We start from the raw sequence: 17,743 nt of genomic DNA, 5'->3' as shown, positions 1-17,743 counted from the left end.
GCGCCATGAGAACTTGAATGGCTAAAGTCATTCCTCTGCCTACATCTCCCAGAATGCTGTGCGCTTCTGGATCTGAGTTCAGAGTGAGTAGGACCACAAAAATGAGCAAATAGCCACACAATGAAGATTATCCACATAAGATTACTATCAACTTAAATCTGTGTAAGTCTTCCAGTGAACTGCAGCCTTCACAGGATGATAGGAGGAGTTTCCTTTTTGAAGATTGTTGAGAAAATGCTCTTAAGACTGTTTTCTTCACCAAATGTGATGCGTATCTCATCCCTGCCAGGATCTCATCTGACCCCCAACCTGCTGAGACCTTCCCTAACGGTGCACTCAGGTACTTTCACTTTGATGAGCTTCTGCTGCTATTTTTATCCTACGCTTGCATTTCCTTTCAAAACAAACGCAGCATGAGTCACTGCCTGTCCAAACGACGTCTCTGACTGAAAAGTGGAGGGTCAGCATGTTCACCAGGGACAAAAACGAGTCGACTATACCTTTATTCAACCAGTCCAGCTCGCTGTGCACTAAGCCAGGGACAGTCAGCTCTTCTGCAGTGGAACAAACCAAACGCTGCTTAGGAAGGAGCATGCAGCAGAGACCAGAAAAACCCACCTAGCTGCTAAACAATGAGGCTTTTCTCTGAACGCAGCCGGCCTCAAAACCTGCTTTGTTGCCACTGACACCCCGCTTTCCCTCCCACAGCTGCTATCTGTGGAAAAGATCTGCAGAGCCTGAAACTCTGCTGGATGTGCGGACGGCTAGTGTCAAACATTACCATCTAAAACACTAGGGGTGCACCGGTTGAAGCTTTCTGGCCGATCCTTAAAAATCCAGACCTGGCAATGTGATTATGGCTGATACTGGTGTTTTTGTCTGACGTGTTGCTAAATTATAGCAAGAAAGTTCCTGAGTTGGCAGCAGTGGAGTGACTATTGTTAAATGCAAACGTGCAAACATGACCTGGTGGGCCGGTCTGTCAGTCAAACCTCTCTAACGGGAAAGTGGAAGGGGACAGCGGCTGACTTTTAGACCTTTGCTGAGGTTTCACAGGTGAGTATCTGCCAATCACCAATCTCCCAAAATAAAGCAAATCAGCGCCGATAAATCGGTGCACCCCTAAAAAACACACTTTTTCAGACGTTAAATCAGGAAGATCAAAGTGACCTCGTCTCCACTGGCGAGCCGGTGGGTCAGCTCCTTCAGGCTGCGCATCATCCGCTCATCCCTGAAGTCATAGGGAAACGTTTCCGTCCACTCCGTCAGCAGCTGCAGAATCTTTGGAGTGATCTTTCTGAGTCTCAGCTGGAAATTCAGAACAAGTGGACAGTGAGCGAACAGCAAAGCAGCCAATCGGGGTTGAGATTCAGTTTATTAGACGTAAAAGTTCAGCAAACCTTATCTGCTTGAGGATCACTGAGTCGCTGCTGCTCCATGCACAGGTGGCACACTTTGGACATAAGTTCATACGGGTGGATGAAGAGGCGAGAACTGAGCAGGAAGGTAAAGACATAGGTCCTCTGCACAGGAAGGAAAACATAAAAAATATTCACAATCACAAGGCTGAGGGTATGTGAGGGTATTTCTCAAACTTTCATGGCCTGGTGACCAAGAAAAGAAACTCAAATCATGAGAGGAAACGGAGAAAATGAAAGCAGCAACTTTGATCTAAGAGCAAAAGGGTTTCAAAGTAAATTAGGCAGAACATTGCACTCACGTCTGGATAATAGTCCACAGTTGGCACCAGGTGGTGAATGAGGGCCTCCAGGGAGCCGGACGCCAGGTTGTTGTCATGATAATAAAGGCCGGTGTAGACTTCCTCCTTGGTCTCGTCGTACAAATTGTTGTTGTAGCCACCGGTGTTCAGCTGCCCCTTGAAAGGTGGTGTCTGCGGCATGTTGTCCTGTCCAGACAAAGGGAACAAACATCAGAACAGACGGGCAAAGCTTCTCCGCCTTTCCTGGGGTGAGTTTAGCCGCAGACGCTGGCGCAGCAGAGCGGCCAAACAAATCCAAAATAACTACAGACTGCAGAACGTTTGTTTAAGAAAATGGGGTTGGACACATTCCCTAAACAAAGCGTTTCCTCACATGGACGTTTTTGGCCTTCTGGGTTTCAGCTGTGTTTATGTGGAAAAACAGCAATTAAGAAGCAAAGGTAGGTAAGGAGACAAATAGAGGTAACTCTGAGGTTAAACAGATCCTAACATCAGTCCAGGGATGTGCAGCCTGGACTTAATGAAGTCCACCAAAACAGGAGTAAATGTCAACTCAGACCAGACACTGAGGTTTGAGTTATGGAGATGCGGTCCAGTCAAAGAAAAATGTTATTCTGGTCCATAAACCAGAATTTTTTCAGTCTTTTTTGGAAATTGTTACTGGAGGTGCACAGATGCTGTGTGCCTGTGCAACGTGTAGATCAAACTCAACCATAAAACTCAAAATAACAATTTCCAGAATATAAATCCTTTTCACTTGACGACGTTGGCCCATGTGACAAAAGGTTTGATCAAGGAAACAGGAGCTCCTAACCTTGAAAATGTGAACTGAATTGGTCCAAAAAGCTTAACCACTGTTTCCTAGCAGCAAACATTAAAATGTAACAATTAGCTATTAAATAAGAAAATCTAATTAATGGGAAAAGTGTTTGATGCTGAATCCTTTGGGACTCAGATTACCGTTGGTAAGTAAGTCTCTGTTAAAACACACAGAAAAATATTGAGAGAGCAGAAAAACGTGTGGAAGCTCATGAGAGATTCTGGGCCAATCTGCAGCCCTGCAGGAGGGCTTGACTGTTGTTTCACCCTGAAATCATCACGGAGCGATCACGCTGTCTGCTCAGTTCCTCCGCGGTCATGTGTGTGTGTACGTGACTCAGACTGTGGATGAGCGTTGGTGTGTGCCTGTGGGCGGGTGGGGTGGTGTGTGTGTGTGTGTGACCGAAGGAAGCAGAGAGGAGTGTGTGTTGTCAGATGTGAAATCCTCGTGTTTTCAGGCTATCGCAGCTTTGACAGTACCTGTGAAAGTGCAGGATGTGTGTGGAAACGACGCCACCGGATGTTTTTACCGTAAAAAGATGAAAATAGCAGACAGTGTGATTGATGATGGAAAGGCTCTGATATCTTGGCGATAAATCGACGTTATTGATTAATCGTATTTTTGATGTTTTAAGATTTTGTTTTTGAAAATCTGGGTTTTTGGTTTTTTTTCACCACTTCTTGGGTTTCTAAGCCGCCATCTTGTTTGAGAAACGTGTTTTACATCTGCTGACTTCAGATCAAGTCTACAAAAATGTATGAGTCAGGTTATTTTTTCCTTTTTTTTCTACAAGAATAAGGTAATAATCTTACAAGAATACATATGGGTCAAAAATAAAGTCTGAATATTACCAGAATAAAGTCTCATTAAAACGACTTCTTTGCTTCTTTGTTCTGCTAAGATTATGCCTATGTTGTTGCAATTAAACAAAAATACTCGTTTATTATAATACTTATAAATGCCACTATTTAAAAATTTTTTATGTCATTTGTCATTTCTTTTTTGAAAAGAAAGCAAAACGAAAGCAAAGAGAAAAAAACAGAAAATTGATTAAAATTGTAAATCGGATCTGGTGTGATCACCTACAGCTGGAGACGAGAAAAGGTTTTTAGTTTGGTTTTTTTGACACAGTTCAGTGTGAAAACGAACCAATCAGACCTATCAGACTATCAGGAGTGAAAACAACCTTAAAGAGAATGGCTAAACCCAAACTAGCCATTTTGCTCTGAAGGGTTGACCTTTAACCTGGCGCCGCACACTAAATGCCGAGAGAACACAGAGGGATCCTTCTGCCCCGGAGGTGGAGGAGATCCAACAATCCCAACCCCGGTCCGCCCTCACACACCCGCGCCGCCCAGCAATATGCTGCCCTGTGGCCGCTCGCCAAGTGTGAAAGCCTTTACGGCTGACGCACTGCAGAGCTGCCAGGGATCGATTCATGGATGCCAGGAGGAATAAAAACTGCACCTGCCCACACACTGAGACAAACAGCTCCAATAAATTCAGGGATTTGTTGTGCAGCCAAGCAGAAAAGGCTTAGAAAGAGCTGGAAAAAAAGGCTGGTAAACATCAGCTGATCAAATCAGATTCAGCTGATTCTGCTGAGCAGGTGGATAGATACCAGAACCTTCCTGTTTTTATTCATGAGCACTTTTTAAGCTCACATCAGACCTCCTAAACAGTCCCCTTCATCCAAACACATGCCGCTCCATAATGCACATGTGCACAAACAAACCAGCGCCATTATTCAGCCAGACAAGCGTGGCCATTTCCATAAGAATGGCGGGTGTTGTGGAGTCAGAGCGCAGCGGCCTCGGCATCTGCCGCACCATGTGGCCTCGACTCAAAGGCGAGGGCATCACGAGTCAGACGGGCGGAAGAGGAGGGATGCTCACACACAAAGTCAACAGTTGTGAGAAGTTTGTTTACTCCTCGGAGGGTTTTACTGGCAATAACTTACACGAAGGGACACTTCTGCACTGCGCAGCAGCCAAGCCTGATCGCAGAAGCACAAAGAAGTCGTAAAAGTTGGGCTTCAAGGGAAGAGAAAAGCAGCAGTGGCAGGTGATCGAGTGCTGAGAACGTCGCTGTTCCTGGTTTCCCAGCTGGGATCTGAACACTGAGCTCCTCTGAAATGCAGACTGAACATCCTGCACACCATCACTCTGACTGCTTAGCTCCTAAACGGGGTTCACTGTTTGCAGTTTGGACTTTTTCTTTCTTTCTGGCTCTCAAACTGAAAAAAGAACCACAGATGAGTGTTGCATCAACTGTCTACAAACGGGTCCAAAAACGATGAGCAGTTCAAACAAATTGATCAAATAGATGCGTCTCTAAAGGAAATTAATCAGATTAATCGTGACAAATCAATTATAGAAATAACTGTCAACTAATTTAGTAATCAATCATCAACTAGAAAAAAAGTAAATTTGCTGAATAAAACCCAGCAATTAAGCCAAAACTGGTTCAAATTCACTAAAGGAATGTTTTATTACTGCATTTTAAGCCAGAAAATCTTTATTTTCTTATTCACAAAAAGAACAGTTATTTGTTTATTTACATCTTTTAATGCATGCATAGTCTAGTATCAAGGGATTAAGTGGTTAAATGAAAAATCTGTGAAATATGTTGATTTTTATCCGATTAATTGTTAAAATAATCGATTGATGAAATAATTTGAGAGACAGACAGAGGAGTTGAACATCAGAAAATCAAATTACAACCAAATGAAGCTAATTCTGGCTGCAGGCCACTTTTTGTTTTCAGGCCCATCGCTCGTCTTCCTCCAAACCCAGATCAGGTTGTGAAGGAGAAAAACCCGGAGATCTTTGTCCCCAGAGAGACGATCACCTCACACTTTAAATGTGGAGCAGAGCAGCAGCTCTGCTCTTTAAAAACCTGGTTACAGAAATAAGAAAAGGTTTTCTTGTCACCTTTTCTGAATGACGGCTGTTTATTTGTCCAACCCAGCAGCTGCAGCCTTCCTGAGGAAAACAAACCCAGGATGCTGAGGAGCAGAAGACGAGCGACACCCTGTGATTTACACATGGCTTCCAGGTGCCGGCCCGGGCGAGTCCGCCGGTCCGACGCACACAAACCCTCAACGCTCCGCTGCTGGTTCAGAGCGAAGCTGCCGGCTGGGTGGTTGATGGAGGTAAACAAACAACATGCCAATAAAATAAAAGGAAATGGAGGGGGCTGCTTAGGTTGGGTAGATGATCTTAATTATAGCCCTACTGGCTGAGTGTGCAACCATCTGTCACTGCTGAGGAAGTTTGGTTTGGACTCAAAATGGATATAAAAACAGAAGAAATTCTGCTTGCTGAGTTTAACGGTGTCTGTCTGAGAAAAACTCATTTCAGTCACGTCAGGTTTTTGACACATTTTTCTAACATTTGCATGTCAGAAGAACCTGAAATCAAACTAAGACTGTGTGAAGTTGCAGAAAGAACTCGATTCTTTCGAACGCGTTCCTCCTGAGGGCTGGAGAATCATTAGCGGAGTGAGCGCTCAGGTAATTTACCCCTGAAAACGGGTGGGGCAGCTCCACCCTGAGGTGGGTCTCCAACGAGACCGATCCCGTCTGAGGCTCTTAATGACCCTCAACAGGCATCACCTCTTCAGAGGCAGGAAAACTGCAGAGGAAATCCTTACCGTAACCTCAGAGATGAAGAAGGGAAACCCTCAACTGATTCTTTTTCAAGAACCAGACAGAAGTGAGGACTGGAGGTCAGCAGGAAGCCTTGGGGATCCTGAAGGGAAACGATCTGAAATGTGTCTGTTCCTCCACTAAAAATAGATCCATGGAGCTGGGCATGGGGGGGTGGAGACGCTTTGAGGGATCCTCAGTGCATAATCAACACACACACACACCTACACACACACACACACCGCCACTCTGCTGTGTAAACACTGACAGGCATGAGGAATCTCACTCATCTGTGGCCGGAGAAAATGAGGCAGAGATTTGGCTGGAAGAAGCCAGAAGCTGAACTGAGGTCAGAATTATTTTAAAGGGAGACTATTATGCAACATTTTCCATGTTTTTATACTTTCATTTGGGTTTCTGCTGCTTCTAGAAACAGCTCAATCGTGTTTTTGACAACCAGTTAAAGTTTTTTGATGTCTGGAAAAAGAAGCCATTTAAAAACCTTCAGCATGAAACATCACAAATCAACAGGTGGCTACTTAAGAGCCAGCATGTTTGGTCAGCTGGTTTTACCACGGTATGTTTAGGTGTTAATTTACCATCCAGAAACCACTTGCTTCATTTGTGTTGGTTGTGCAGGAGGCTTCCCTTCTGCTTTTCAAAGATATGCGGTTGTATAATCATGCATCTGTTCGCAGCCATTTCCACATGTGAGTGTCAACTCAAATCTAATTATCTAAGAAGGATTTTGTGCAAAAAATGTGTTGAACATGTTTTACATTTCCTATAAACTTATCCTAACCTGTTCCAGGAAGCACAGCAGGTCACTTTTAACCTGCTGGAACCAATCCAAAGCACATCAGTGAACCATGGACCATTACAAAAACTGTCATTTAGAAATAAGAACCTGTGATGCAACACATCAGTCTGACAGCAGCGTATCAGTCTGGGAATTGAAGCGCGGCCACTGATAGCTCCTGCGCCGTTTCCTGAGCTCATTCATGGCACTGATGGGCGCTGTTAAAGCAACAACGTTTAAAGTGGGGAAACGCCAGCAGCTGCTGCAGCGAGCGAGAAAAATCACAGCTTCCATCCAGCAATCTGTCACCTGGCATCATCATCAGTCCCCAGCAGGATCATTAATCCCAAACAGACGACGCAGAGAGACGCTGCAGACGCTGCAGACGCAACCAGGATGTCAAACATCAGAAACTTCTCAGCTTCTGTGAAATTAAATAAACTGAAACCAGGAGAACATGTTTTTTTTTTTCAGAAAGGGGAAGTCTGAAACCTGTGGCTCCACAGTTCAATGTGGGCCCTCCAAAGAAATTTTATTAGCTGTGGACAAATAAAATACTAAAAATTTATAACGTTTTCTATGTATTTTAATGGAATATCTGCACATTCTCATAACACAGGGTTCCTAGTAGAACAACAAACCCTTCTTTTGTTTTCAAAACAGAAACGAAGCCATGATTCTTTCGCCGTCAAACAAAAAAAAGTCGTAGAAAAAGGAATGAATCGGGTTTTAGCACCAACTCATCTCACTGAGCTGCGGCACAAACTGATACAAGCTGGAGGCATGCAGAGGTTTTACAACGTCTCCTTCCTTCAATCTGAAGTATTTTCAACAGAATGCCGGAGAAAGAACCAGAATGACAACAGCTTTCTCCAGGTGTGCTGAAGAACGGAGTAACACACCGCTGCCCCGCCCCCACCTGTTGCTAAGCAATTTGAAAAGTTTTCCAGTTGCAAAAACGAAGAAATGCAAAAAATGGAAACTATAGAGCCAGCATCCATCACTTTATGATAATGCAAACAAAAACAATAATGGATTTTATTTGTTAATGCTCTTTACTTCTTGAAATCTCAAAAGTATAAAACACAAAACAAACAATTACAGTAAATAAAAATAATTTTTTAAGATGAATAAACAAGAGATTAATACAAATATCAAAGAAAGTGAACCAAAAATGTTGCTAAAAAGAAATTTCTTCAGACCTTCCACAGCTGGCTAGCTAAGACTGGAGCAGATAGCCTGACTAACTACAACCAATAACATATTGTTATACTTTATGAAGAAAAAACAGTTAAAAAGGTAAAATATTCTGAATGGACTTAAAACATGTTTATTCTATTGTTTTGCTAAAGGTTACATTTCAAAATTAAGCTGGCAGCAAATAATGCAAATGTGATGATAAAGAGGATGAATAATCTCAGAAATATTCATCACTCATGCTACGCATTTTCGTTTGCGTCAACTTAATGATAAAGTGTAATTATTGTCATTATTTTTTGATTCTACAATCTCATGACCACATTCCATATATATTTAGTGCCAAAAAGTGAAATTGTCCCAGTGATGTCCAAACCAGCCAATAGAAGAGACTCATGAACCAAAGCAGATCCTTGTACCACCAACTAAACTGAAACAATGACCCATTCAGGTGATCCTCAAGCATTTGCACAATTTCAGCCGATCAGAGTCCAACCAAATTACCAATAAACGGATTAAACTTGTCAGCACATTGAGGGAAAACCCAATCCAAGCTCCTAATGCCGAGCAGCGGCACGGAAAGCCAAGGAGCACAAACCAGAGGTATTGGAGAGGGATGCGGGATTAACTCCACTGATCCCTCTGCCTCTGCAGGAGGAGGGAATCCTCTTAGCCACAAGGTGCAGGGAGGTAAAAATAGCCGGGAAATGACACAGATTTTAAACATCCAATACCGGAGAGGAGACGTTGTTTGGATAGGAGGATTACTTTGGGGAAAAAGCATCACTTTAGTTTGGAAAAGGCGCAAAGCTCGAGCGCATTGCCTGAAAACAGAAGAAGTCAAACTGCTGAGTGAACAGGTGAAAGAAGAGCCGTCATGACGCATGAGTTCATTTACAAACAGCAGCACCTCGGGCGGGTTCGGCTCTGAATATGGAGTGCGCTCCATCCAACACCTGCGCGCACTCTGGACGCGCTCCAGACTCAAAGCCAAATTCAATCTGAAGCAGAACTCAAAACCAAACTCACCTTAATGAGCAGGAACAGACCAGGTCTGAGGTTTCCTTTCCCCCACAGAAATAAAATCGACTAAAAACAAATCCTCAGCTTGCAGCACTTCTTTCACACGCGAATAAGCCGCTGCGCTCTCTCACTGCAGCATCGTTCACTTAATGCAGCGAGAGAAAAATGTGTTTATTCCGGGTTAAAATTCAGAAAAAGGATCAGGAGAGCGGGGGAAAGTCCAGAAGCATCAAATGGTAAAACCTCCGCAAGTTTGTGTTTGTCCGCTGCCTTTTCTGACATCTGAGCGCTGAAAGCAGCGACGAGCCTCAAGACTTCACCGACACACACAGAGAGAGAGGCAGCAGCCAATCACAGAGCAGAACACACCCTGTAACCCCTCCTCCTCTGCTTCTTTCATTTTTATTTCCCTTTCTCCATCTGCCGCCCTCAGAAGTTTCACTTCTTTATTCCTCCTGTTTTATTTATGGGGAATTTATTTAGGGGTAAAAAACAAAAATAAAAAATTCCAACTTCCAGCTTCAGACCTGACAGGAATTTCTGCGGGGGGATTTATAAAACTACAGCTCAACACAGATCTGATGGTTGTTAATAATATATTAAATAAATTCAGAGTTTATTTCTGTTCGTTATGAAGATTAGGCCCCACAGTCAATGAAAGTTGCAAATTCTGTCTCTCAGATAATTTGAAAACTGCAAAAGAACAATAAAATGCAGAAATGTATTAGCTCTAAAATACACGTTATTATGTTGTGTCACCCTTGATAACACACTGCAAAAACACAAAACCTTACCACAAACTTTAAAATGCATTTCTCCCATTTTATAAATTAAATAATCTGCCAGTGGAAACAGCATTTTTTAATCAATATTAAGGAATTCTTGACTTAAGATCCTATATATCGTTGAAAAGATTTTTGTAAGTTAGTTTTGTCTTATTTCAAGTGCAATAAGATATTTACATTAGAAACTTGACTAAAATACTTGGCATTTTTTTGTTTATTTATTTGTTTGTTTTGCAGTATTTGTGATAACTAGCGATTATGACCCGTTCTTTGCAGAATTGTCTTTGTTTTCCCCACATTGGAGGATTTCTGAGCATCTTGTGGTCAGTTCTTGGTCAGATTTTACCTTTAGTCCCATCATCCCACCACCACCTGGTTTAACTGCCAGTTTAAATGAGATGCACTTTTCAGAAAGTCCCACTTTTGTCTTGTCAACCCACTGAACACTTTCCCAAAAGTCTTCAAGATGTTTTTCTGGGGGCGAAATGTGAGGCAAACCTGTGTTCCTTACGATGGACTCTATTTTAGTTCATCCAGTCATGAACTCTGACCTTAACCCCGACTTCCTGGATGAGTCACTCATGCCCTCTGGGAGTCATTTTTAGTGGGTCAGTCAAACCTGAGAAGGTTCTCCATTCATTAATGGTTCTCTGGAGACACAGAGAACCTTTAGAAACTATGTTTTTAAACCTTTTGATGCTGACAAGAGGCCATTTACTTTACTGAATTTCTTTAGATTGTGTTTTGAGTTGGTTTATCCTACTTCATGCTGTTAGACAGGTTCTGTTAAGTGATTCTATGATTCTTCAGGAATGGGAGAGTCCAGTGATACTGACCCAAAAATGTGTTCAATTACAGTAAAATCAGGATTTAACAACAAAATAAATATATTTGTTTTGGTTCTTTGTGTAGTTCTTCTTGGAGTTTTTCTGGGGTATTTTTTCCTGAATGTCACTGGGAAAACATTTTTTTCCACAGAAACAGTTTCTGGAGATCTGAAACTAAAATATTTCCATTGAATGACCTTCTGAGAACGATGATGTCACAGTCCGACCCCGCACACTTCCTGGTTCGTTCCCAAGATTTCTTCTCTGTTTGTTTTTTTAGTGTACAGTTGCAACATTTTGCCTAATTTTATTAGTTGCCATGTTTCTGCAGACTCTGAAACCTTCATTTCTAAATAAAATACAAACTTTACTTTTATCTGGAAGGAGGACAGTTTGTATCCCATGTTTCTAAACAATATGAGCATAATGGCTTTTAATTCCAGCTTGACAATCCTCCCAGACATTTCAGAATGTCATTTTTTTTAATGCTACGTGAGAAACAACTTATCATTACAAGAAACCGTTTAATAGCCGCATCAAAGTGTAGCAGGAGCAGGTTTATCCCTTTCACTCAACTTCAACTTTTTCACAATATTCTAAGTTCCTAAGACATGGAAAATTGGGTTTTAATTCTCTGTAGGCCATAATCATTGAAGTTACAATAAATAAAGGCTTAAAATATTCCACTCTATATGAAAACAATCTGCAAAAACACAAAATCTGACCAAGCGTTTTTGGTCTAGTTTCTACTGCCAGTATCTTAGTGCACCTGAAATGTGACAAACTAACCTTTCAGCAAGATGAACCAGTTAATTTTTTAATATTGACGAAAAAGTTCTAGTTCCACTGGCAGATTATTTCACTTATAACGAGACATTTTCTCACATTATGAGGGAAATAATAAGCAAGTCAAACTACTACTTCTTTTTATCAATATTAAGGAATTATTTACTTACAGTAAACTCATATATCTTGCTTAAAACTTGCTTGTACGTCCATTTTGTCACATGTACAAATACATTAGCACTAGACAAAAAACTGCTTTTCAAGCTGTGCTTATAATATAATATAATATAATATAATATAATATAATATAATATAATATAATATAATATAATATAATATAATATAATATAATATAATATAATATAATATAATATAATAGTAAAACCGATTCCTTGCTGACGTTCGTTTGGCTACATAATAGAAGATGACAGGCGTCTCTAAGGGGCGACACATAAAAGGAAACTGCCTTTTGTAGCGTAATGAAAGACCTTGGCTCGCAGTCAATGAAAGCCCAGAATGAGACTCACACAATGAAATCGTAGAAAGCAACAAACATGCAAACTGTAATTATGTTTAAATGGCAGCTGTATAAATCCTCTGCTGCTGTGTTTGCAGGCCAGGCTTCTGTGTGGCTGGTTTCAGAAACGAGGCAAAACTAGGAGCAAAAAGAAACTGGAAAATGTGCAAAGGTTCTGTTTTCTCTTCCGACATCTGAACGTCAGCTTCCACGCTCTGACTGAGGTTCTGTCTGTATTCAACATTAGCGAACACATTAACTAGACTCCTTTTTCCCCCAGATAAAAACTACTGCAGGTAATTTAAAGCTTAGGAGAAACGTGAAATAAATCTGAAATCTGCTGGAAACATTTGCTCCTGACTGATTCTGTGTTTCCTAGTAGAGTAACAAGCCTCGCTGAATTAACAGCAGATTTCATCCACATCCAGATCTGTTTAAGCAAAGATTAATGAATGTCCAATAATCTGGTTTAAAATGACTGCAGGGAAATCAGTTCTTCATCATACTGGGTAGCTTTGCAAACGAGAAACTTCTGCGCTTCGTCTCAACAAGCAACAGCTTTAAGATGCAGAAGAACCTCATCAGTTTTCTACACTGCAAAAACTAAATCTTACCAAGTATTTCTGTCTAGTTTTTAATGTCAATATCTCAGTACAGTTGAAATAAGACAAAACTAACTAAAAAGTACATTTTCAGAAAGACATAGGTGCTTGTTTTAAATAAATAATTTCTCAATATTGATCCAAAAATACTAGTTATTAGTGACATAATCTGCCAGTAGTACTTTTTCATCAATATTAAGGAATTATTGACTTAAAATAAACTCCTATTCCTTGCTGATCGATCTCCTCCACCTCCTCCCTGAGCTACTGTTGAAGAAATGCACCGCCTCCCGACCAAAAGCAACCAATCAGAGACAGGAGGCGGGTCTTAGCGCTGCCAATCAACTTCACGTACACGCTGCTAAATGTGCTAACGGCGGAGAAACAACTCACCATGGCAGGAAAACCGTTTATCTTATCTGCCATCATTGATCGCTATGCTAACTAACCTTAGCTTTCACAACAGGCTATGCTAGCTGCAGCATAGCAAAAAGCAAGGGGAGAAGGAGAGTTAGCACTGGAAGAAGGCAGAAGAGTACAGTTTTTTTCACAGTATCGACATAATTACTGTTTCAACAATAAAAAAAAAAGGTGCATTTATCCAAAACCTTCCACTATGTTTGGGTTTTCATTTTAACTGAACCGCATTCAAACCATCGCTGCTTACAAACCCAAAGAAGGTTTCCAGGTTTGGAGCCCTCAGGGCAGCCCAGGTTAGAGGGCTCCATGAAAGATTCACAGCTTGTCTGTTCAGGTAACAACCTGAAGCGTCACTCAACGAACCCACTTCCTGGCACAAAGTGTTAAAGCGTCAGCAGCAAATCAGAGCCGTCATTGTGATGCTAAAAGTAGACGGTCGCTCTTACAGGGGAGGGGAGAGTGTGACGTTCAGACTGATGGGCTGGATGTGAAACATTCCTGCAGGAGAATAAATAAAAACTGACAGACTCAAAACAAGATTTCTTTTTTTCCCCCCCAATTTCTGCTTTAACTGTGCAGCAGCCTGACCTCCATCATCCTGTAATCATTTTCTAAGGAGTTTTTTTTTTTGCAGCAAACATAGTTCCAGTGTTTACTCAGGATTGGATTCAAAGTGGATTCCTGCTCATAAAAAATAGATACGGTTTGGTTTTCAGCTGCTAGAGGCTCATCTCAACTGTCTGCAATTTCACAATGCAGATCTGAGACCCGGGAACTAAAGGTTAAGTTGAGCTACCTCTGCTACCACAAAAAAAGCTCATCTGGGAAAACTCCAAGGGACATTTTCTCCAGTGAACCTGGGAGACGTCCAAAAAACTCCACCACAGGAAGATGTGCTGAAGACAAGTTCAGTAATGATAAAACTGACTCCTTCAGGCCTTAACAGGTCACAGCTTCCATAACTAGAGGGAAAGGTTAACTAGTTTTCAGAAAATGCTTAAATCGCTATAAAATTCGATCCAGCAGCTCTCTAGTTCTGGAGTCAACTCACCATAACTTCCCTTTAAACCACAGATACGAGGCAGAGATGACAAAATATCTTAGAGGCAGTTGAGCTTAAATTACCATTCATGAAAAAAGTCATTCGTTCTTAAGTTTGGAATGCATATTTATAACATAAAAATTATCATTTGCGACATCATGTAGCTCACATAGTAAAGATGCTGCAACGTCGGTAGCTGCGTTTCCATTGACTATATAATTGCACAATTTGACATTTCAAAAAGACATTTGCTCAATGGAATCACACCACTTTAGAAAAATCTCTAAATTTGAGAAGGTGGGTTTTGTTGACCGTTTCAAAGTTGGCTAATTTTGCAAAACTGCAAGGGGAAAACTTTCTCTGTGCCACACGATCCACATGACCAACAACCGGATGTTGCTATTGGCACAAGCCACAGAGACGACGACAGGAAGTAGCTGGAGGATGATGTTTTTTTAATGACTTATCGTATGTATTCATGTGTAATTTTAACTGTATTTCTTATTTAATGGGAACACTGCAAATGCAAAATTGTGTTTTTTTTGTCATCAGTGGAGTATATGTATTGACAATTTTTAGACGGTTTTGATAATAAAACTGACTGCCATAAGTAGGATCAAACTGGTCTGTCTGGACCTGAATTTGTGCTGATTATGTTAGTGAAAATATCTGCCAACTTAAAAGAGTAACAGTCTTCCTGAGACAGAGGCTGGTGCTGTAGTTTAGGAAGTAAGTGGAGGAACAAATGTTTATTTTCCAGGTTAAAACTCGGATAATGAAATTTGATCAATCAAAAAGATGCAGCACCACTGACGACAGCGCTGTAGTCCTCAGGGGTTCAGTTTATCTCTCCAGGTTTGTTTGGGTTTTCAAGCTCTTGTTGGTGGTTTGTTGTCAAGGCAATGTTCGAAGGAATGTAAAACTTCACAAAAAGACAAAAGCACAGCAGGAAAAACTACAGTAGCTACATTCATTAGCATGAAACAAAAGCCAGTGAAGTGTGTGTGTGTGCGTGTGTGTGTGTGTGTGTGTGTGTGAGGGAAGGATGACGGGTTTTTATGTTTTAGCTAATCACAAATGTGTAGAAAATATGCAAAGGAACAAAACAGAGTAAACGTTGATGATCCACACGACTCTGAAATGATCCACGTTAGCATGTGTATGCTAACGACTGCAGCTGATCGCTAACTCGTCTCTGTTTGAAACAACAAGAGGAAAAAGCTCCTGAAGGAGGAGCGGAGGTGTTAATGGTTTCCTGAAATTTCCACATCGGGCTTTCACCTGCAAACACTACAACTTAAATGCGACGTAGCGCGGCCCAGATGTGTATTCAGGCCACGCCGCGTCGAGCTGCTAGCATGTTTAGATCAGTTGAAGGAGATGCAAAATTTCACAAAAACCAAAAAGAGAAAAGGTGAACTCAAGCTGAAGGTCTAGCACTTTTGGTTATTTTGGAACAAAGCACTCAATATCAGTCAAATGATGAGTTACTTTATTTTAGAACTTAATTCAATTCAGTTATTATCAAGTAAACGGTGATTTTAACACTCAAAGTCTCCAACAATGAAAAAGAGAACTTTTTTTAATGCCACAATTATGTTTGTGCTGGACTGTTTCAGCTTTTTGATTAGAAAAGAAATGTGTGTCAAATGATTTCATTTCCTCTGGTGGGTCAGCTGACAGAAAAAAACCTCAGTTTGTCATCAGGAACTAAAACAGAAACCTTTTCACTGCCACCTTTACACTTCTCACAATAACCTCACACAGAGGAAACAGGAAATAGTAAAAATGCGTGACTTTGGAAATTTTTATTTTTTAGAAGGAGAGAAAAAAGCAGGTGAAAAAGTCCCACAGTTTTAATAGATACGGGGTTTCACAGCAGAAAGGTCACGCCACCAACATTACACTTTACCCACCATCGGTTTTGATCGTAGGTAACAAAAGATTTGCTTCCCAGAGTTTTTTCATCTGATGTTGGATTTCTTCGTCTTCCAGAAACAACTGCGGGGAATTTCATTGTCCTCAACGTGGCTTTATTTCCCATTTTTACTTTTCTGAAAACAAAGAACTAATTTATAATATGGTAAAAATCTCTAGATTTATTTACCATGAAGTAGAGTTATGTGGTTTTAAAACTGTTAAAACTGGTGGTTTGACTTTTAACTTGTTGATGTCGCAAAATATATATTACGATCAAGCATTTTTCATTTCTCTTTTTTCAGTTTATTCATTTCTTTCAGTCATTTGCAATAAAATAAACAAAATTGGACCAATCAACAAACACAGACCCAAAAGTTTATTAGTTTGTTTTTTTAACACGACTGGTGCAAAGTGTTGCAGTTGGCAGCAGTGGCTGTTTTTCCATTGACCATATAACTGTGCAAGTTGACATTTTTAAAATAAATCAGCTTAATGCAAACACACCATTTAAAATAAATGTGTTTTTTGATAAGTTTTGAAACTAAAATAGCTCATTATACCGCTAATGTCACAATCGTGGTGTTTCCATAAGTAAGGAATCCAATTGTTCATGTGATAAGTCTTCCTCAGCTCCAAAACCTTTAATCCAAAAAATAATTACTGTGTTTCCATTAAGAAAATTTATCTTTAAAAAATCTAAATGTGTATTTTACCGTTAATTCTGCCACCAATTGAATGTTTCCATTGACACAAATCACATATTTTAATGAATTATTTAATGAACAAACTTATTCACGTGTGATTTTAATTGCATTTCTTATTTAATGGAAACACTATAATTGCAAAATTGTATTTTCTCCCATTTGCATTGAAAATGCAGCGCCTGTCGTCCTGGGTTCAAATCCCAGCTTGACGTCATTCAGCATCGAGTTTTCATGTTCTCCCCATGAGGAATAATTGTACTCAATTATTATTTATTATTATTTATTATTTATTGGGAATAATAAATAGACACATCCATATTTTCATATTCTCCTACTTTCATCCTCTGGCAACTAAAACCAGTTTGTAAACCGGAGATAAAAACCAGTGAAGCTCCGACTGGTGAATAATGTCAGAGCGCATTCCTGGATTTTCTCCTTAACCTGTGATGAGGAGAGATGGGCCTTCGGTCTGCTCTCTGTGTGATTAGTAGTGCAGAAAAATAGGTCAGCAGGCGCACAGCGAGGTAAGATGAAGTGGCTCATCGGAGACGGTTACGTCAGCAGCGGCTGAAGCAGGACGGAGGAATCCCGCTGTGGAGCCTCAGGATTCCTGGCTGTTCGGCGCGGTTCAGTTCTCTCCCTCCCTTTCATGTCTCCTGACAGCCTGCAGCCGCCGCCGCCGTGTTGTTTACATCAGGCTCTTAACAGCTTTCACACCAGACACAAATACTCAACATGGGAGCATTACAGCTATCTGAAGAATTCATTTTTCTCCATTAAGTTCAAGTGGAGTTCAGCTGAAGCCTTTTGTTGGAGCAACCAGCTCTGCATCTTAATGACAAGTGTTACGAAAGCAGAAAAATATGTTTATCTCAAACCACGAGCTAAGACGTGAAAAAATAAGACATAAATATTACAGAGGGTTCGGGGGG

General features: G+C 40.8%; 1 protein-coding gene across 2 annotated transcripts in view; it reads right to left on the bottom strand.

Moving 5' to 3' along the window:
• rasgef1ba (RasGEF domain family, member 1Ba) overlaps positions 1 to 17,743 on the bottom strand; it is a 79,599-nt gene that overhangs the window by 17,400 nt on the left and 44,456 nt on the right. Inside the window, exons 1-4 of one of the 2 annotated variants that reach the window (XM_008417750.2) lie at positions 9,215 to 9,500; positions 1,721 to 1,906; positions 1,401 to 1,523; positions 1,171 to 1,308 (exon numbers count right to left, since the gene is read on the bottom strand). In XM_008417750.2, coding sequence (XP_008415972.1) covers positions 1,171 to 1,308; positions 1,401 to 1,523; positions 1,721 to 1,900 — 441 coding nt within the window. In that variant the 5' untranslated portion in view covers positions 1,901 to 1,906; positions 9,215 to 9,500. Of the gene's footprint in view, positions 1 to 1,170; positions 1,309 to 1,400; positions 1,524 to 1,720; positions 1,907 to 9,214; positions 9,501 to 17,743 lie in introns of those variants that run through there. The other variant, XM_008417749.2, reaches the window with a different exon arrangement.

The sequence above is a fragment of the Poecilia reticulata genome, linkage group LG9 (assembly GCF_000633615.1).
Source record: "Poecilia reticulata strain Guanapo linkage group LG9, Guppy_female_1.0+MT, whole genome shotgun sequence".
Taxonomy (NCBI): Eukaryota; Metazoa; Chordata; class Actinopteri; order Cyprinodontiformes; family Poeciliidae; genus Poecilia; species Poecilia reticulata.
The sequence above is the reverse complement of the archived record's forward strand: the minus strand, read 5'-3'. Positions and strand labels throughout refer to the sequence as shown.